Raw genomic sequence first — 21,731 nt, 5'->3', positions numbered from 1 at the left:
ACATTCAATTATCTGGCAGATCCTTCAGCAACATAAAACAGAATTGATTGGCAGAGATAATTTCCCCCATAGAAACAAACTGATAAATGCATGAATGTTCTCCCAGAAAAATAATAAACTGAACCAGATTGTGTTTGGAAGGCCTGTACTATCTCAAGAAGGACACAGATAATAATATATGAGGAATTTAAGGTAGAAATGAGTCATGTATGAATATCAAGTATGGCTATGGTTAAACAAAACATTATGTTCAGCACCAAACCTTACCCTTTGAAAAATGTGTTAAAGAGAAAGAAATATGCTACTGGCTTTTTCTGTATGTTAAAACTAGTTTGATCATATTTTTGAAAAAGATTGATTGAAATGGGTAATGTCAGTTAGCTTGTATTCCTCTACTAAACACAGCGCCTGCTTGCTAGGTATGGGAAGGGATTTACTAAGACATTTATTCCTACATATAACTATTAAACAAGCTTTCTAAATTTATGTAATAAAATACCATGGAATTCTTAACCTTTACTTGTATAAAGCTTTTAAGACTGAAACAAATTTGTTTTAGAAATCTGAAATGACTTAGTAATGTAGATGCAATGTTAGAACAAATAAAAGATAAAACTCTGTGGGCAAGAATATCTATGGTATTAATTCAAGGGCCATAGTTTCATTATTCATAGATGTATTACTTATTAAGAGACGTATACAGAAACAAAAAAACTAGAAGTGTTTCACTGATGCTAAAAATGAGTCTAATTTTTCTCACCATGTTAGGTGGTTTATGAGATTTTTAAGCTTTGTGTCTTCACTCACTAGACCTCTCCTGACCCAGCCTGACTTCCACTCTTGAGGGAAATGCTCAAGAGGAAACTTTGTAAAATTAGATTTAGAATCTTAACCAAAATTAACATATTTCACAAATGATTTAACAAGAAGGCACAGTTTGAGGAAACTCAGCCCTCAAAGACGCTCAGTAAAACAATGACTTATTTGTAAAACTAGTATAAGAAATAGAATCTCTTAACTTCTAATCACTTTGACCTTACAAGTGTGCCTATGAAAGTTTTTTTTAAATATATTTAGAATTACATTTTGAACTAAGATATGTGAAAGAAATTCTGCTACACAGACTCAAGGTAACATGGAGGACATTTACAAAGCTCTTTCCTCCCCATTGAAAAGTAAATTATCTGAAGGTACCTACGCTCTACTACTGTTGGGATACCAGTAGATTCTACACAAGAAAACTCAGTGAATTGCAGCAGGTTTTAGAATTATACTGTAGTTTCTGTAGAATTAAATCCAGGCTTTGTCATTATTAGTATATGTGTGACCTTAGTAAGATATTTCGATTCTCTAAGTCTTAGTTTTCTTTCATCTATATAAGATGGGTTATACTAACCTCTGAGACTGGTTGTAAACATTAGATATGATAAATGCTCAAATTTTAAAATATTTATTTCTGTTTCTATCTTTATCAAGTTTTATTCTTTCACTTAGATTCTCACAAAACATTGTTTATTCATTTGGTAATAGGGATTGAACTAAGAGACATTTTACCACTGAGCTATATCCCCAGTTCTTTTTATTTTTTATCTGAGACAAGGTCTCACTAAGTTGCCCAGGGTGGGCTTGAATTTGCTAACCTCCTGCCTCAGCCTCCTGAGTTGCTGGGATTGTAAGTGTTTAATACCATGTCCGACTAACTATATAATGGCATTTTTCTTTTCCTTCTTTCTTTCTTGTCTTCTCTATTCATATCTCTCTCTCTCTCTCTCTCTCTCTCTCTCTCTCTCTCTCTCTCTCCCTCTCTCTCTCTCTCTCTCTCTCACTCTCTCTCTTGGCAGGACTGAGGATTGAAACCAGGAGCATTCTACTTTTGAGCTATACTTCTATTTTTTATTCTTTATTTTTGAAAAAAAGTCTCACTAAATTGCAGAGGGTCTCTAAGTAGCTGAGGTTGGCCGTGAACCTGTGATCCTCCTGTCTCAGCCTCCCTGTACTGGGATTATAAGCATGTACCACCATGCCCAGCATATAATGTTTCTAATGAACAAGAAAAGCAACATTCTACATCTACATTACTCAATAATTATCATTTTTTAAGGTAGCTATTACAAGATGCTTCTGTACAGTAATGTCACTTTCTATGGAAAGTCAGGATTTGGGACAGACCACAATCTATCCCTTACGGGAATAATGCCTGAATAGCAGAACTAGCATTAGATGGAATGAGAGAATTTTTGTGAGTGAAAACTTCTCATTTTAAACATAGAATAAGAATTATCTTCTGGAATGGTCACCTAAGCTCTCGCTGTCTTCTGATATTTTTTTCAGAAAAAGAAATCTTTCTTGACATCTGCCAAGTATCAATGAGCTATGCATTTGGTGCTAACTATTTAAAATATGGAAGAAGTCACCAGGACTCATAGATGTATATGATGAATAATTCTTATCCTTTTAAATACCATTCTTCATTTCTAAGTGGATCCCCTTCCATTGAGGTTTATGCCTTCAGAGGTCAGTCTGGGACATCAGGTGAGACTATGACACACTTTGAGGAAACACTGCAGCCTATCCTCACCTTAGACTCTCCTTACTCATCTCTTGATGTTTTGAGATAAAACAGTAAGTGAACTCAATCTGCAAATGGAAAATTCAGGAAGTTAACATGGAGACCCTTTAAATGCAACTGTTGACAATAACAGCTAGAGTTGCAGTCCTTTGTCTTTATAGGATTACGAGGAATTGGCAGGGTTAAGGCAACTGCGGTGTCTTTAACCTACACAATTCAACAGTTTTAAAATCTTAATCAAGACTAAGACTCATAAGTGAAGGGAAATACCATTTACTCTTAGTAGTCGTATACAGGAAATATATTTTATATTTTGATTGCACTGAGAATTAGCAAGAAGTAACTCAAATGAATGGGAGGAAAATATTCTCAGATCCTGCTCTTCAATCTCTAAGATCTAATTCTAGCAGCAAATGAGTGTACCTTTGCGTATTGCTGTATATAGGAGTTAAGTGGAATATTCTGATGTGTCCCTGTTGGATAGTGAGCAGGCACTGAGCACCTGTTCTCAAGGATGACCTAAGAAATAGATAATGTTTCTCTTTTGAATCTCAACTAGATGTGCTATTATTCATTGTCCGCATTGTTCTCAAATTAAACCATTTCATTTTCCTTTAAAAACACATTAGTTTTTGGTGTTTGATAAGATCTTCACCTTCTGTCTTCTATTCAACAAACTGCAATGTGAACTCTTCTCTGTTATGACATCAGGTAATTGTGCAGGTGACAGTCTATCTTTCTATGGCTTTTCCTTTTTTTCCTTCTACGACAACATTTTTCTGATTATGCATTCTAAAGCTTGGAATAACCCCTGGCTCCTTACTCTCCTCTCATATTCCAGTGTCCTGTCAACACCACTATGGCTTGTTTATTCCTCTAGATTAACAGTATCACCTTCCTGGTTCATATTAGACCTTGGGTCTTCAATCCCAAGTTCTCCTTCATGGTCCACTCATCATCCATCACAGTCCAGCCAACTCTGCTTAAGGCCATAGATTGGAGAGATGCCCATGCCAAGGCGATCCCCAGCCTCTCAGCCTGACATCTATGCTCTTGGTAAGTATATTCCATTTAACGTCCACTGCCTCTCAAGAGGATTCTTCCAGATCAGGTGGCCTCTTAGAGGCAATAGTTGTTCCCCCTTACTGTTCTCAAGCATTTCCTCAAAAATTACAAATGATGAGCACATACTACTTGTCTACCAAGCTGAAATGGCATTTACCACCTTCCAAAAATCCTGCTGAAACTCTTTAAGTTTGGTAAAATCCTTTCTTTCCTGAATCTTTGTGGTTTTACTCTTCGCAAAATGTAGATGAGCAATGTATTTTATTTAGTGGCTTTGTCTTTCTAATTGTTTCTTCTTTGAAAATCCCTGTAGCCTGGCATGGTGGCCCATGCTTGTAATCCCAGCATTTGGGAAGCTGGGATAGAAGGATCCAGGGTTCTTGAACAGCCTCAGCTACTTACTTAGTGAGGCCATTTGCAACTCAATAAGACCCTGTTTTTTTAAAAAAGAATAAAACAATAAGGGCTGGGTGTAGCTCAGAGGTGGAATGCCCCTGGGTTTCATCCACAGTACCAAAAAAAAAAAAAAAAAAAGGAAAAGAAAAAAGAAAAAAAAAGAAAAGCCCTGTACCTCTCAGCCTATAAATGTGACAGCAAAGGAGATATTTTATTCCTGAAAAATATCTCTCTCAAAATATTTAACATAAAAATATTCACAAAATATGTGATTAATACATCCTGACTTTTTGTAGGATTAATGCTTTATTTATTTAATAGATCTCAATAACTGCTTCTGACATTATACATAACTTTCATAAACCTATTTGTTTTGTATTCTACTATATATATATATTTTACAATGTTGAAAGGTTACATATTACATTGCTAGTGGCTAACTGTATATTTCTGAAAATATTTACTTTTAGTTGGCATTTTAAATCTATCAGAAACTACTGAACCCAAATTTAGTGTCTAAAAACTACTATCTATACAATGTATTTAAAAAATCTTATCTCATTTCTTTGCAAAGATTTAACAGCACAAATTTTTGCTAATGTTTCATTGCTAAAATTTAAGTCAATTACTATATATTTTGTGATATTATGAATATCCCCTAATTACCTAACGTACATTGACAAAGGTAGGCTATATAAAGAAAAAAATTTTCTACATCAAGCAGTCCATTTAATCTTGAGATATATTAAATATTAAAAGGAACATATAAATAAGAAAAAATATAAAGAATTAAAGAATTTATAGGTGATATCAACATTTCTGTCATAAAAGAAGCTGAGGTAAATGCAATCATTGATTTAAGTACATTTAAGCATTTGAAAATATTTGTATATCAAAAATAACTTAAGCAAAATCAAACAGAAGAAAATATTTACAAAACATTAAGACCTAACGATTCAGAGACAAAGGTTTAATGATGTCCTATATAAGAAACTACTTGAAACTTAATAAGAGAAAATATCTATACATATGAGATATGTCTTTATCTACATATAATTATATACACCTCTATATCTCTGTACCTATATCCTGCATATTTTAAGTTTTTTAAATAAGGATACAGAATGTTTGTGGGAATGAATTGCCTATTCTGAGCAGGATTAAATACAGATTTTTCTCAATAGCTAAATGTTTGGCAATTAGTGTGCAGTTGTTGATGCAAGGCAGAATTGACTAGACTGGAGGACCAGAAGTGTGTGCTATGTTCAAGCTCTTTTATTCTTGAGTTTGCATCACTATCCTTCATGATGTTAAAATTTATATATATGTCCATGAGCAGAAGGCCCACATGGAAGGACAGTTCTTCACATGTACACAACGTAGGGGGCTGCAGAGTCAATTTCCTGGTGCCCCAGGATTCCATCTTTCCCTTCAGTTTTCTTTATGTCATAAAGATCCATTTCTTCATATACACCAAGAGAACAAAAGACAGAGGCACACATTGGCCAATCTCAAATGAAGAAATACAAATGGTAGAATTGTAGATATGCATACAAAAACATATTTAGCCCATCAACCAAATGAATATAAATTATAATCAGAGAAAGATACTAGGTTTCATTTACCAAACTTCCAAAAATCTAAAGCAAAGCAACACTTGTTGTCAATGCTGGTGGAAAACGACATTCTTTTTATACTGTTGATGGGAGTGTAAATCAAGACAAGCTGTTTCACAGGGCATTTTGACAGAGTGTATCAAAAGCCTTAAATAGTATGCCCTTTGGCTCTGAAACTGTACTTCCCAGATTTATCCTGTGGCAATAACAGAATTAGGGGTAATGACTTAGCTACTAGAATAGTATTTTTCTTAATTATTTAAATTCACAAATTAAACATATATATATATATATATATATATATATATATATATATATATTGGACAGCACAATATTCTGAAATAAGTATATACTGTGGAACAACTAAATAAAGCTAACATATGTATTACCTCAGACCCACCATTTTTTTGTGTGGCGAAAACACTCAAAATGTACATTCTTACAATTTTCAATTTAAAATATATTTTTACTCACAATAGTCTTCAGAGTCTTGAATTTAAATGTCCTAAATGAAAGTTTGTATCTTTTATGCAACATCTCCCCAACCACTGTCTCCAAGAAAATTAATAACAATTAGTCCAAGATTAATTAATAATTAAAATAAATGAATAATTAGTCTAAGATGACCAAAAGTATGATATACTAACAAATTATGATAAACCATACCATAAAAAATAAAAGTAGATGTAATCATGTGGGGAACCATGTCAAAAGAGAAATTATTATTTTTATACTTCTAAAATAACAAATTAAAAAAAAACAAATAGATAAGAATAAATACCAAGATAGAAAATAGTATCATCCAGTTTTTCTGTATTGTCTAATGAACATATGTTAAGTAATTAAAACGTATTAAAGGCATAATTTTTGTTGTTGGTGGTGGTGGTGGTACTTGGGGTGGAACCCAGAGGCTCTCTACCTCCGGGCTATACTCCCAGACCTATTTTTTTTTTTTTTTTTTGGTGGTATTGGGGTTCCTGGAAGCCCTTCTACCTCCGGGCTACACTCCCAGACCTATTTTTTACATTTTCATTTTTGGAAACAGGGTCTCCTAAGCCAGCACGTGCTGCTGGCTTCGAACCTGCGCGATCCTCCTGTCTCTGCCTCCCAAGCGCAGGGATTACAAGCGTGCGCCACCACGCCCGGCCTCCCAGACCTATTTTATATTTTATTTGGAAACAGGGTCTCACTAAGTTGTTGAGAGCCTCACTAAGTAGCTGAGGCTGGCTTCAAACCTTGTGATCCTCCTGTCTCAGCCTCCCAAGTGCTGAGATTACAAGCATGAGCCACCATGCTCGGCATTGAAGGCATGAATTTAAAAACTCATAATGTTTTATTCTTAAATTCATTTGATCTACACTTCCACTTTTATTATGTCTATAATATTCATAGTCAATCATGTTACTTGGGCTATTAAGACAGCACCTTACAAATAATGATGAAATGCTTAAAAATTGTATTGATTTTTCTAAAACCCTCAATTCTAAACAGGTTTATTTAAGCCATTTGGTCCACCTGTAAGAACGTTTTGCACGATGCTGTATAAACAATGCGACTGCAGTAACAATAGATGAGACACAGTCCATTATAAAGAAATGTCTCAGGCATGTTTTCTGCAGCAACTGACATTTTATCCAAGTACCTCCAAATCCCCCAGGAATCTCCATCTGCTGTATGTCAAAAAATTAAGATCTCTCTTTGTGAACTTTAAGACTCCTATATAAACCAGTTGGGAGGACAAGCCTATTTCACCCTGATTACTGTGATATGAATTGGTTTAGTCCAAATCATTATTTCACAGACACCAATTTTACATTTGCAGTGTGAAAATAACAAATATCACTTTACCTTTTTATATCCTACTTCTAATTCTTTTAGCCACATCAGTTGTAACTAGGCCCCTTTTGTGCATTTAAAAAAATTGTTTGATATTGCCGGGCGTGGTGGCGCACACTTGTAATCCCGCACTTGGGAGGCGGAGACAGGAGGATCGTGCAGGTTCAAAGCCAGCCGTGCTGGCTTTAGAGACCCTGTTTCCAAATTAAAAAGTATAAAAATAGATCTGGGAGTATAAACGTATAAAAAATAGCCCAGAAGTAGAAGGGTTTCCAGGAACCCCAGTGCCACCAACAAAACAACAACAACAAAATTGATATTATCTTAGAAGCATTCATTTAAAAATAAATCTCATTATATAATTTTATTTATAGTCATAAATTTTGTTGTTAGGCAAAAAAAAAGGCATTTAAGATAGTGCAAAACCATGTGGCCATGACTAAGGTGGAAACACTTATTTTCTAAATATTAATTTAGTTCTTCTTAGGGTAAAGGTTATACACACATACATGCACAGACATATATATATATATATATTTCTATATGTTTACATGAACCTCTCTCTCTATCTCTCATACCACACACACCAAAAATCAGAAAATAGAATAAATTATCTATGTCCTTGATATATTACTGAGCACAGTCCTGAGCTCAGGCTCCAAAGCCTCTAACTACCCATTTTTCATTAGGCTTTAGATGTGAAGTCATAGTTTCATAGTATAGAACTATTTTAAGTAAAACATCAATTTGGGGTAAGAATGTACTTTCCCTCATATGTTTTTATGGCATGAAGTCTCAATTCCATCAAATGCTATCTGTTTATACTATGATGATTTTATATTTGTTATGATTTCAACAATATTACATGTATATTTGGATGTGTATAATCACACACACACACACACACACACACACACACACACACACACACACTCATTTGCAGTACTAGTGGGTCAAACCCCAGGCTTCACCGATGCCAGGCAAGCACTCTACCACTCAGCTATATTCCCAACCAGAAATGCATCTTTTGTGTATATGTGTGTATGTTTGTTTGTATGTGGTACTAGAATTGAACTGAAGGGCATTTTACCTCAAAGCTACACCCCCTGGCCTTGTATTCTTTTTTTCTTTTTTTCTTTTGAAACAGGGTCTCGCTGGGTTGCTGCGAGTCTCACTACACTGCTCTGGCTGTCCTCCAACCTGTAATCCTCCTGTTTAAGCCTCCCAAGCACTGAGATTACAGGCATGTACCACCACACCTGGCTAGAATTATGGCTTTTTCTATGGCAAATACCACATTAATAATGTGCCCAATATGGTAAGAAGAAAACTAGTTTAAAAAATAAGAGAGATTTAGAAATTTAGGTGCATAAGTTTAGTTTCCCTCCACTCTTGGTCCTTCAGAATCCAGATACTGTTCCTTCTCCCCTAATTTCCGCTACCTCTACCATTTTTTCCTTGCATTCCTCCTTCCCTTCCCTTATAAACATGCTAAAAATTACAAGATAAAAATATCACGTGCCCCGAATTTCCCAGTTGCCAGCCTACCTTCTCCCTTCCTCAATTAGTTGAGTTTTGAAAAGAACAAGACATTATGCTAAGTGAGATTAGTTAGTCACAAAAAATAAGATATCAGATGCTTTCCCTAATATGCAAAAGCTAGGGAGAAATGGGTATCAGGAGGACCTCTAGATGAAGAAGGAGATTTTATACATGAGCAAATAATCGACCTGAGGGGATAGGAGCGGGGAAAGGGAAACTCTCTATATCACATGATGTACTTAAACATATCAAAGTCAATCACTGAGCCAAGCATGGGAAGGAGGGATGGGGAAGAAATGGGGTGGGGATCTGGTAAGGGCTAATTGGGTGATGTGTGCGTGTATGTCTCCACAATTCTTTTTTTCCATTAAGATGTATTACTAAAATGCACCAATAAAAAAAAGTAACCAAAAGAAAGAAAGAAAGAAAGAAAGAAAGAAAGAAAGAAAGAAAGAAAGAAAGAAAGAAAGAAAAAGAAAGAAAGAAAAAGAACGGACTTCCACTTGCTGGAGTCACATTTTAGATTTCTATTAAACTTTCAGCTCCCCTGCAATCTGACTGCCACAACAATCTTTCAAAAGTTAACAACTTCCTGCCCTGTCCAAAGGTTACCCTTGACACTTAATGTAACAGACTTTCGGACATGTTTTATTCTGCTGATCAGTCTCTCTAATCTTTTGTGAACTGATTTTCTGCTTTCTTTTTGCCTCAATGGAAGGTCCATATTTCTTTCTTTTGTTAGTGCTTCTTCTATACCATTATATAAAATATTGATAAATTCAGGATTCTACCTAAAGTTCTCTTCTTTTCTAATTTAATTTGCATTTTGGTAAAAGTTTAGTTGTGGTTCTGGCTTTAAGTAAATGTTTCTAAACAAAGTCCAACTGAATCTCATACACATGCCCATACACAATAGCTGACTGAGCTTCAGTGCTACAGATACCTCAAAAACAATGTGTCCATGTCTTAATTTCTAACTTTACCCCAAATAATATACTTTAAATCTCAAGTTGGATATGTCATGGTTCATCCAGTCTTACATGTAAGAGAAGATATTCTTAGTTAAATAACCTCCTTTCTCTCTCATCTGTTGCATTAAATTAATCCCCATGTCTTAATACTATCTGTTTGCATGGGTCTACCTTTTCTCTCTGGTTCTTGATCCAATTTTTTATGTTATGACCTTGATAATTATAATGCTACCTAAATGACCAATTTGTTCCCAAGCTTGATCTCCATATTGGTTTGTTTTCTATTCTATAACAAAATTCCTGATGTGTGTGTGTGCTTTATAAAGTTAAGACGTTTATTTAGTTCACAGTTTTGGAGACTAAAACTCCAAGATTGAGCAGCCCAGTTGTTTAATCTGTGATGATGGCCCCCTTGACAATGACATAATGTGACAGAAAAATGGAAAGGAAACCAGTTATTTGCAGGAGGGCACAGGCATGGGGGATGGGCTCACGTCATAAAACCCACTCTCATGAGAGGGAGCCCTCTTGAGGTCAGAGGCTCCAGTATCTAAGATTATCTTCTACCAAGCCCCACCTCATAACCATTTTACTACCTCTCAACAGGGCAGGGAAGGGCACGAGCTTCCTGCACATGAACCTTTGGAAGGACCAACCACATCTAAACCATTGCAACCTCTAAGTCTACTGTTGATTCCTTCAACAGCAACTTCATGCCCAGGTTCGGATACTAGGTGAAAGGAGCAAACTGGTGAAGAAGGCCACAAGCCTGCAGAGCTCACCCTCATGTGGGAAAGACAACTGACATACTATGATGCTTGCCAAGTACTACATAAAATAGATGTAAGACCACACTGTACCTCTCATTAAAGCCCCTCCAACCTTCTGTCTTCCCTGCAAGAAAAGCGGAAGTTCCTTGAAGGACCTCCAGATATGTTCTGAGACTACTTGTGCCATCTCAGCTCTCCTGTCTTATAGGCGCCAAACAATTTGTGGCTTTAGGACCAGTCCCCAGGGACTTCACACATTCTCTTTCATTTTTTGCTTTTCCATGTCTTAAATTTCTATATATCCCTGAGGCCTCTGTAACATTGCCAATTTCTTCCTCCTTTATAGAACAGTCTCTCCTCCTCTACTCTCATTCTCTACACGCTACAATCTGCTCTCTGCTGACATTGACTTTGCATACATTGTTGTAACCACGCTCACCATATTAAAATCCAATTACGCGTCACCTTGTCTGTTTGCCCAACTAGCCTGTGAGCTTCTAGAGGTCAGGAACTACATCTTAACTCATTTATGTTATTCTAGCACTTGGTAGAATAGTCGGCATTTATTATTCATTGGATGAAGATGTAGCTGATACAGTAAATAAGAAATCAATAAGTCACACCCAAGCTTTATTCAATTTTCAATTTTTGTGTGACTTATAATATTTAAAGTCAGGGTAGTGGTCATCAGACATTTTTAATTGCCATTTTCTCAAGTTTATATGCATTTGTATCCATTTTAGTAAGTGTTCAAATAGCTTTTGCATTGAGTTTATGTAGAGTGCAGTCATTACGAAAAAGGATCTCTAGTCAACCAATAAATAAAAGAAAATGTCAATATAGTGGAACTATCATTCAAACGACTCAGTAAATAATGTATAAGATTTTCACGTATAAAACTGTATGTGTATGTGATGTTAATAAGTAGGACTACTATGACTTGAGGAAAATAATCTTTAAATAGAACACTGAAAATAAACCAGTTGCTCGTCAAACACTTGAGTACACTCAGAATGGCAAATAAACTAAGGTTCTATGACTCTAACATTTATTTTCTCTATTTCAGTGATAATTACATCAATAAACCTGATTCAGCATTCATTGCTGTTCAATTCATTAATTAAAACAATTTCACTGCTACCACTCTGATTTTTCAAGGATATCAAAAACACATTCAAAAATCAAAATAGCATACCTCATCAATTTTGATATGTGCATAGTATGCTTCATTTTGATTTCAGCTCTACAACCAAAGGAATGATTGGAATTTAAACAGAGGTAGCTCATCATCTATATACTTAAAAGAAAAATACTTAGAACACAAGATGAGTTTAGTAGAATTGGTGATATACATGTTACAAGTGGCAAATGAAAAGTTTGCTGAAAATATTCTCAGCACAGGAAAAAAATTACGTGTATTGAAATACTTAATAAAAGCAATGTTAGTAGATATTATTAAGTCTTTTTTATGATACTATTTTTCTATTGGTACATTGTAGTTATACATCTTAATGGAGCCTTTCCCCAATTTTCATCCCGTTCCTTCCCCCCTCCCTTCTTCTCTCGTTCAGCTTAGTGATTGACTTTGACATGCTTGTGAATGTATATCATGTACAAAGTCTTCTTATTACTAAGTATTTTTTTGGTGGTACTGGGGTTCCTGGAAGCCCTTCTACCTTCGGGCTACACTCCTAGACCTATTTTTAATATATTTTTATTTGGAAACAGGGTCTCTTGAGCCAGCGCGGCTGGCTTCGAACCTGCGCGATCCTCCTGTCTCTGCCTCCCAAGCGTGGGGATTACAAGCGTGCGCCACCACGCCCAGCTAAATATTTTTTTAAATAGTTAAATCACAACTTCAGTGCTCAAGAGTGAATTGTACATATCCACTCTTACTATATTTTATCCTTAAAAAAAGAAATGAAAGATTTTTCTCCAAGAATGAGAAGTTGCAGATGAAGATGGAAATGTACAGAAATCAAAGCAATGTGGCTATTTTTTATATATTAGAAATGATTGGAGTGCACTTTGCAAAGTAGCACTTTAATTCTGAGCCTGATTTAGTAAGCATACCAACGTATTACTTTGGCTGTTTTTTGACATACTAGAGCACCTAAAACATAATTTACAACAGCAGACCATGCCAGAGTTGAACACGACATGCCAGAAGAGGGCCCAGAATGGAATTTACACTCAAGTTATAATTTAGAATGTGTAATAGAATCTCATCAAATTAGAATAACACTGAAACCACATTTATTTCTTACGGTGATGGAATTTCATCCTAATTCTCACAGTTTCTAAAGGAGGCTGAGAAAAAAGTTTGTGGATGAAGTCAAAGGAATGGAATTAGGCCAGGGAAGCAATCAAAACTAAACAAAACACCAAAAAAAACCCTCTATATCTCTCTTAAAATTATCTTCAGGAAATCCAAATATTATTCCTTCTGTGAAAAGAGCAAGGAGAGAAAATGCCACCTGTGCCGTTGCCAGAAGCATCACAAGTAGATGACATGACAAGGTGTACTGGTGCCACCAGCAGTTTCTTCCTGAATTTAATTGGTAATAGAATAGCTATTGGTCTTTCCATTGCCTTTCTCTCACCCAATATAGATGCTCGGAAAGAAAAGAAATTGCACTGCCCACGCACGCAAAGAACACCGTCTGCCTGTCCTAGTAATCTGGATTGTAAAACAGTTCAAACCCTTCATTGTTGAGACTGATGTAAACAATATCGATACAATGGTTTATCTAATTGGTTTAAGAGGCATACCTCTTTTCCTCTTAAAATACAATAATCCGACTTTTAGACTTTACTTCTTCATATAGAAATTAGACTTTTAAAATACATATTTCAAAGGACAAGTGAAATTGCATGCTTAAAAGTGCCTCGGCTGTGCAAAACAAGTTATCTTTTATATGAAAAAGAAAAAGACTGTACTTTAATGTTAAACCCTGTTTTTTGGTAAAATTAGCTCTTAAGCCAGGCATTGTGGTGCACACTTGTAATCCCAGCATTTGGGAGGCAGAGACTGGAGGATCATGATTCGCAGACAGCCTCAGCTACTTAGCAAGGCCCTTCACAACTCAGTGAGAACCTGTTTCAAAAACAAAGAGACTAAAAAATAGGGCTGGAGGTGTAGCTTGGAGATACAGTGCCCTTGGGTTCCATTTCTGGAACCACACACAAAAAATAAAATTAGCTCTTAATACTTTAGTATTATGCACAATTAGCATGGCCTTACTGGGGCCCTACAACAGGTACACTGCTAAGACCCCAGGTGAGCAACGAAGTCCTGTGAGAATGATCTATTTTATTGTGTGAACTGATGAGCCTCAGTTCAATTGCGTTTTAATTGACTGTCTAAGTAACATGCCTTTGAGGGAATCACTACTTTTGAAATTTCCTTTGGCCAAGAGCGGAAGGAGCATGCTAAAGTCTTTTGAAGTCTATAGCCATCAGACTAATTATCAGCACCATTCAATGCACATTCGTTTAATTACAGTAAATTAAAAAGGATGTGGGGTTTGGGAGGAAAATAAAAGAGTCAATAAACGGTGACAGAAATTCCAGACTATGTAAATTATCCGTGCCTTTTCTAAAGGAGACCATTAGTTCTCCCTCATCTTACCAAACCTACAAATGCTTGAGTAATGAAGACAGATGGAGGGTAAGAAAGAGGTGGGGTAGAGACAGAGAGGAAAGGAAGGGAGCATTTATTGTGCACCCAAACTATGTAAGTACTTGGTATTTATTTAATTTAATCTTTGTTTAAAGATGTAATTTTCTATCTTTATAAATAATAAGCACACACTCACTTATAACTCTGTGGCTTCCAGGCACTGTTCTAAGCATGATATAGACCTGAACACATTTAATCTTATCTGTTTAGGACTGGACACTATTCATGGTGATCTCCATTTTCCCCACACGCAATTGTAGCATCGAAAGGTTAAGTGATTTGCCCAAAGTCACACAGCTGTGAGGTAGTGGTAAAAATACAAAACCAAGTGGCCTGCCTCCGTACAACATGTTTTCAGTTACTAGTCTCAATGATGACTCTCAAGGCCCTGATTCACGATTTCTTAGAAGGACAGGGCAGAAAGCTCCTGGCCAGCCCGCGGTCAAAGGCGGCTTTGACCTTCATCTTTTTGGATGAAGGTCATTATTTTCCAACGAGGCATCTCTGTATTTCATTATTTTCCAATGAGGCAATAAGAAGTACAGAAGATGAAGAAAGAACAAGATGAAGGACCTTGAATAAGACAACAGCCCATTTCTGGAGCTAGCAGTAGGAATGATGAAGTAGCAGGCAGACATGGGAAGGCTGGGGGACTCACAACCTGGTGACTCAAAAGACAGTCTTAGCGAAGTGAATGAAACACTCTGACCCATGATTCTGAATCCAGGCACCTTCTGTGGTACCCCACTGCTAAGTGACAAAGAATAAATATTACTTGTTTGGCTGCTCTGGAAAATGATGTGCCTGCAAATCGTTTAAAGATGAATGTTTTGAAAAAAGTAAAACAGTCCTTTGTTCCTGACATTTAAGTAGATATTGGGAATGGAGATCAGATAACTTGCAAAGCTAGATAGTGAGAATTCAGTCAGGGGTCTTTTAACCACACATCAGAGACAGGAAAGATGCTTAAAATAATCCAAAGCACACTGGTAATTTTGTCTTTGATTAGGACATCGTATCACATTTATTTCGTAACCTTTCAACAGCTTACTAGCACTGCTATTAAAAGGTGATCACAAATCACTGCCCCTCCAAAGTTTGCCCTGGCTCATGGCAGGTGACTTATAGGAACTGCAACAATTAATATGTGTAAGGAAACAACTTCCCCATATCTTAAACTTGAAACAAGATTAACATTTGGAATTCCATATAAAATGCAATATGGTATAATTTTTTCCTCCAAATTCTCTTTAATTTCACATTCTCATGGTTGGTGAAGAGTTAGTTTTGCAAAAGGATAGATTATCTGGTGAAAAGTTAGTTTTGCAAAAGAATAAATTCTATCTCTTGTTTTGCTTCTCTGCTAATGTGGAGACATGTGACGAGGTCAGAATATTCTTTGGCTCTTCTGAGATGTGCTAGCCATCCAAACTTCCTTAGCTTCGCAGCGGTTCCAGCACCTTTTATTTTTTTAGTTTTTATTGGTGCATTATATTCATACATCATATTGGGGTAAAAAAAAAAACTTGTGTTTACAGACATGTACACATCACTGATTTAACCCCTACCCAATTCCCACTCCAGCACCTTTTTAACTTGAACTGTTGGCCTCTTTATCAATAAGCAAGTGAAATCTAATCTCTTTCAGTGACTAAACTCTTCTTTGAAGTTACAACAAGAACATCAGACACTCTGCTCGCATAATTTTACAAATGTTGAATAACATCTTTTCCTGGGGAAACACAGCCTCACTCACAGTAATTTTGAATGATGAAAACAGTCAATGAAAACACTCATGTTAAACCGGATGAAAACAAATCAATGGCTGGTTCTTAAATGAGTCTCATTTGGTGAATTATTTTGTATATGCCCTTCTTCTCTCAACCTTTAGTGACATAGTAAGATTTCTACTGACACATCTCAAGCTAGTACAAATATGAGTAAAATTAGACAATGAAAATAACTGAGGAGTCAAACAAATGAAAAGAGCAATCATCTTCCAAAGTTAAAGCAATTTAAAATACTAAGAGAATTGAATTGTTTTAGTAATTTTATATTAAAATATTTAACTAAAAACAGTAATTAAAGTAGAAATACATATTAGTTTTTCTGTGTGTGTGATACTGGGGTTCCTGGAAGCCCTTCTACCTCTGAGCCACACTCCCAGACCTATTTTTTATTTTTAGAAACAGGGTCTCTTAATCCAGCGCGGCTGGCTTTGAACCTACGCAATCCTCTTGTCTCCGCCTCCCAAGTGCAGGGATTACAAGTGTGCGCCACCACGCCCGGCTACATATTAGTTTTAAGAATATCATTTATAAAGATCTTAGAAGAATCTCTATATGACTTCAGACTTTAGTTTTTGCTGTAAGCTGGCTTAAGGGGAAAAGAACTTTTTTTTTTTAAATATCAGGAAAAAAAGCCCCAATGTTCTTATTTAATTCTGCAACTCAGAAAACTCTGCTTCCCTGATCTTAATGTAATTAATGACTTTAATGAATTGTTGCTCCTTCTGAATAATCACTAAAATTTCAGAACAGATAAATTAATCTGAAATGTTCCTATGGATCTACGTATTAAATATAGGAAATAGCCAGGGCTCCTTAGGATAAGGTACCTACTTGCTTTACTCCTGTTTTCTTTCATAAACTGACCTTGTTGGGAATTCTTAGACCATCAAAATGTTGTTTAAAAAATAATCATAACCAATCCTCAAGAAGAGAGTAAACACAAACTTAAGTCATCAGGGCCCAACTCCACAAACATTGCTTTTGACGCTATAGCCTCCACTTGGCTAACCTGTTTACTTTCAGCAAAGGCTGCCAAGGATCCTGGGTTTCCAGGCAAGGCCCTGCACCACGCCCTTCGGTCTCTCTTCATTCTGCTTTGTAACTACCACTTGAGGAAATGAAAGACCATAACTTCTCTAGTGTTTCCATCACCAAGAACAGGGTCTGTGAGATCCCCAGGGGAAAGAGACTCTCCTCTGGTTAATAATAATCCATGCAGATGGAGTGGGCGGTGATGTGAGACACTCACATGTCTTCAATTCTCCTTCCAGTCATTTGGGTAGCATATGCTATTAGCTAAAGATTACCAAGTTTAATATTTATTTATTTATTTATTTATTTATTTATTTAATGTTACTAGGGATTGAACCCAGGTGAGTTCTACCTCTGAGCTAGATGCCAATTCAATATTTTGTTTTGAACAGGGTCTCACTAAATTGCTGAGGGACTTGCTACTTGCTAAAGCTGTGCTTGAACCTGCAATCCTCCTGTCTTGGCCTCTCACATACTGGGATTACAAGCATGCACCACCATGCCGGACTGACTTTTTGTTTTTTCAAAAGATAGAAATAGCACAAGTTTCAGGAATTCACTATGAGATAGCAGACATAGACATACATAGATACATATATTTATTATATTCATTAATTCACTCATTTATTCATCATTCATTCATTCATTTTGTGGTACTGGGGATTGGAACTAGAGCATTCTGCCTCCAAACTACACCTCCAGCCCTATTTTATTTTTTGTGTTGAAACAGGGTCTTGCTAGGTTGTTGAGGGTCTCATCTCACTACATTGCTGAAGCTGTTCTTGAACCTTAGATCCTCCAGTATCAGCTTCCTAAGTACTGGGAATACAGGCATGCACCACCATGCCCAGCTAATATATGATTAAAAAATAAAATGAGGCTGGGTGTGGTGGCACACACCTGTAATCCCCACGCTTGGGAGGTGGAGACAGGAGGATTGCGCTGGTTAGAAGCCAGCCTCGCTGGCTTAAGAGACCCTGTTTCCAAATAAAATATAAAATGGGTCTGGGAGTGTAGCTCGTAGGTAGAAGGGTTTCCAGGAACCCCAGTACCACCGAAAAAATAAAATAAAATGAACATATTTTTGCCACTACAGATACAATAACATGATATACTTTTATTACAGAGAGAGAGAGAGAGAGGGAGAGAGAGAGAGAGAGAGAAAGAGAGAGAGAGAGAGAGAGAGAGAGAGAGAGAGAGAGAGAGAGAGAGAGAGAGAGAGAGAGAGAGAATGCCACAAAGATTTTGGAAAGGAAGGGCAAGTTGGCCCCATGTGAAAACTATTTCATAGCTATTTCATAGCTATGGATAAGAATGCTAGATGATGTGGATAGTTGGAACTAAATGCATTCTCTTGCTGCAGTCTTTTTTCCTTTCTATGATATCACAAGTTGCTTTGTGTATTTTAGGAAAATCAAATGCAAAATTTGAATATAATCATGTACCTGCGATTGCTCAAGGGGTATCATGTGAGGTGCAGCTAGATTGGAAGCAATATTTATACCAAATCAAAAGTGGTTAAGATTGGCAATTTCTGCATCCACTATGAAAATTGATATAAACACAGGCTTTACTGAGGCAAATGGATTGGCTAGGGAAATGTTGGCAGCCTGATCCCCAGACTCATTTGATCAAAAAAGAACTCCCCTTGGTTCTTGTTTGGGGTTGAAATAAAGGTTGCCTCTACCAAGACCTCACACTTCCAAAATGAACATACTGCATGCATATTATTAATTCATCTTGACTTTACTTTAATGTGCTCCAGTCTTCTACATAAGATAAGAAATTGTTTTCGATGGATTAAATTAGACTTTTCATCCCATGAATAGAAATGAAATGCCTAATAAGCAGTGAGAAGCACAAGGTACCACTTCACACTGTTGACTTAGCTGAAACCAGAAGTTAACCACAGACCTGCTCTCATATTACAAAGCAAAGCCGACAAAGTTGCTCAATAAATGATAAAAATGAAATACTATTAATAAAACAACCATCTTTCTTTTCAAATGCCACATGATTTTTCTGTTTTAATTTTCTCTTTGCTTTTTGATGCATTGGATATACATAGCATTAATAACCAGACCGAAGCAGCAAGTGCACTGTTAATATTAAAAGCTGAAGGAGAATTCATTTTTGTTGCCTAGTGCATTGGTACTGATGTTCCAATTCTTCCTAGGAATGGCACTAGCTAAAAATTAAGTTTTCTTTTAAGTTAATAAATTAGCTGTTTTCTTAAAAATCCTGCAATAGCAATAGGACAGAAGTCCCATTAATTTATAAAAAACATTTTTCTTATGCTATGTTAAGCTGCTATTTGGATCTCCTTAAATCCAATTTTTGTATGTGGGTTTAATTGCATAGTAATCCAGTTCCCAAAGCACATCAAAGGCTGCGCTCCCCCTCTTTACCAGGATTTCAATTGCTCTCACCAGCTCATAAGTTTAACGCATGATCAAATTTGTTCTTCAATCACTTGAACCCTATTAATAAACTATTCTGCTCGCTCATCCATTCTAAGATTCTGAAACTTCTTTAAGATATCTTCAAGAGGAATCTACAAAGACATCTTTGATGGCAACCTGGTTCTGGGGTAAATTTTATCAACAGTTGCTTTGCTACTCCACAGAGGACAACAGGTGATATGGTCCAAGATAAGTCAAAGCTAAGCTGATCTTTTTTTTTTTGTACACAATTAAAACTGTATTTCAAAACTATAGTTAACATATTCTAGACTGCTTGCATAATTGAACAATCGGATGTCCAGTATTGATTTTTCCATGAAAAAAAATGCATTATTCAAGGGTAGTCCTTAGGTTCTACCACATTAAACAAGAAAAAAGGAAGAAGAAAAGAGAATGGAAGGAAGGCACACAGACTCGTTGTCAACAAAAACAGAAGCACTGAATGCCAACTTTAGAAAGCAGAAAATGAAACTTACCGTTCTCACTGTCCGACTTGTTCTCGTGCTCTGTGTCGGTCAGGGTGAGGGCTGAGTTGGACCGGCTTGACAGGCAGGAGCTGCGGCCCGATTTGACCCCCCTGCCCCAGAGTCGCATGGCGTGCTCTGGGGACATCACTGCTTCGTTTTCAGTATCAGCATCTGACCCTGCACTGATAGAGTAACCTCTGTGAGGGAGCCCCATTTCAGCACAAAATGCCAGTCCTCTTCGAGCTGCTGGTTCGCAAACTCCTAACTGCCTTAGGGTAAAATTCTGTCCTAATTAGGGGGAAAAAAAGATAACAACTAGTGAGTATATGATTATGGTTAGTCTTAATTTAGATTTTATTTTCTTTCTTTTTTTTTTTTAATTAAAAGTCCCCCTGAAATAAACACTTGCAAGTTTAGGCTTTTCTGTTCTCAGTACCAGGCATTCATTTCCCACCGTATATAGTCAAGTGAGTGTGATTATTGAGAGGAGGGGGCGCGGAGACTGCACTGCCCCCCAGCCCCGTGTCCCAGCTTAGAGTTCCTTTGTCAACTTTCCCATCCATAAGCATCTCCGCAGAGACAGACGAGTGGCTAGACCATGGAAACTCAACCCAGAGAAAGGATTTGTTACCAAAGGCAAAATTTTGTTTAGCAGACTTCGGAGGCAATGGAAATTGTCAGCTACTTTCCATGATCTGGCTCTAGTCCTAAACTATAGGGTTTCCCCAATCAGATGTCACTCCTTTAGAAAAGGGTTCCCTCAAAAAAAAGTTATTCCTTAAGTAGAAATGGGAGTCTAGTCAATGTGTGTGTATACGTGTGTGTTACTGTTATTGGGGATTGAATGCAGGGGCATTCTACCACTCAGATACACCCCCTACTCCTTTTTATTTTGAAAAAGAGTTTAAGTTGTCTGTACTGGCCTAGGACCTACAATCTTCTGTGTCAGCTTCCCAAATACTGAAATTACAGGTTTATTATATATTTTCACCTAACTCAAGTTCCCTGAAAAAATAAATGGTTGTGAACTCTGTGAGCCTTTACTAATAAATTGAGCATAATAAAACTCATGACACTATGATAACTTAAAGCAAAAATGTTTAAATGAGATAACACCTTAAAATGATTGCTGTTATTAATGTCTTTTCCAATCCTGTACATATTCCTGAAACTTCACATATATTTGATGATACACTGGATGAGAAAGTGGGCAAAACATGTGCTTGTAGTCTACACATAAAGGTTTATTATTGTAAACCTGAGATTGTAAATCTGTGTCAATCAGAATCAAAATACTCTTACAAAATGGCAATATACCAAGACCTATTTAAAGGCAACTACTTAATAACCAAACTTTTTAAGAATATTAAGCATTTATATTACTCATAGTTTTAATTTTCCTACTTTTAGCTCTGAAACCTATGAGCATTTTAAAGTTATTTTACTGGTATAAGAAACCTAAGCTATATTTGTTTTTAAAGAGGGACTCATAAATTACTTGTTATAAGATAACATGTTGGATCTTCTAGAAAA

At 36.4% G+C, this 21,731-nt stretch overlaps 1 protein-coding gene across 10 annotated transcripts in view; it reads right to left on the bottom strand.

The window, feature by feature from the left end:
* TENM3 (teneurin transmembrane protein 3) overlaps positions 1-21,731 on the bottom strand; it is a gene marked incomplete at both ends in the record, with an annotated part of 500,748 nt that overhangs the window by 450,559 nt on the left and 28,458 nt on the right. For 7 of the 10 annotated variants that reach the window (XM_080710678.1, XM_080710680.1, XM_080710681.1 and 4 more), the window contains one exon: positions 20,208-20,486. The exons of the other annotated variants lie outside the window; for them this stretch is intronic. In XM_080710678.1, coding sequence (XP_080566804.1) covers positions 20,208-20,486 — 279 coding nt within the window. The remainder of the gene's footprint in view (positions 1-20,207; positions 20,487-21,731) is intronic. 10 annotated transcript variants of the gene reach the window in all.

Source organism: Muscardinus avellanarius (assembly GCF_963383645.1).
Source record: "Muscardinus avellanarius genome assembly, chromosome: 14".
Taxonomy (NCBI): Eukaryota; Metazoa; Chordata; class Mammalia; order Rodentia; family Gliridae; genus Muscardinus; species Muscardinus avellanarius.
This window is presented reverse-complemented; position numbering and strand designations above follow the sequence as displayed.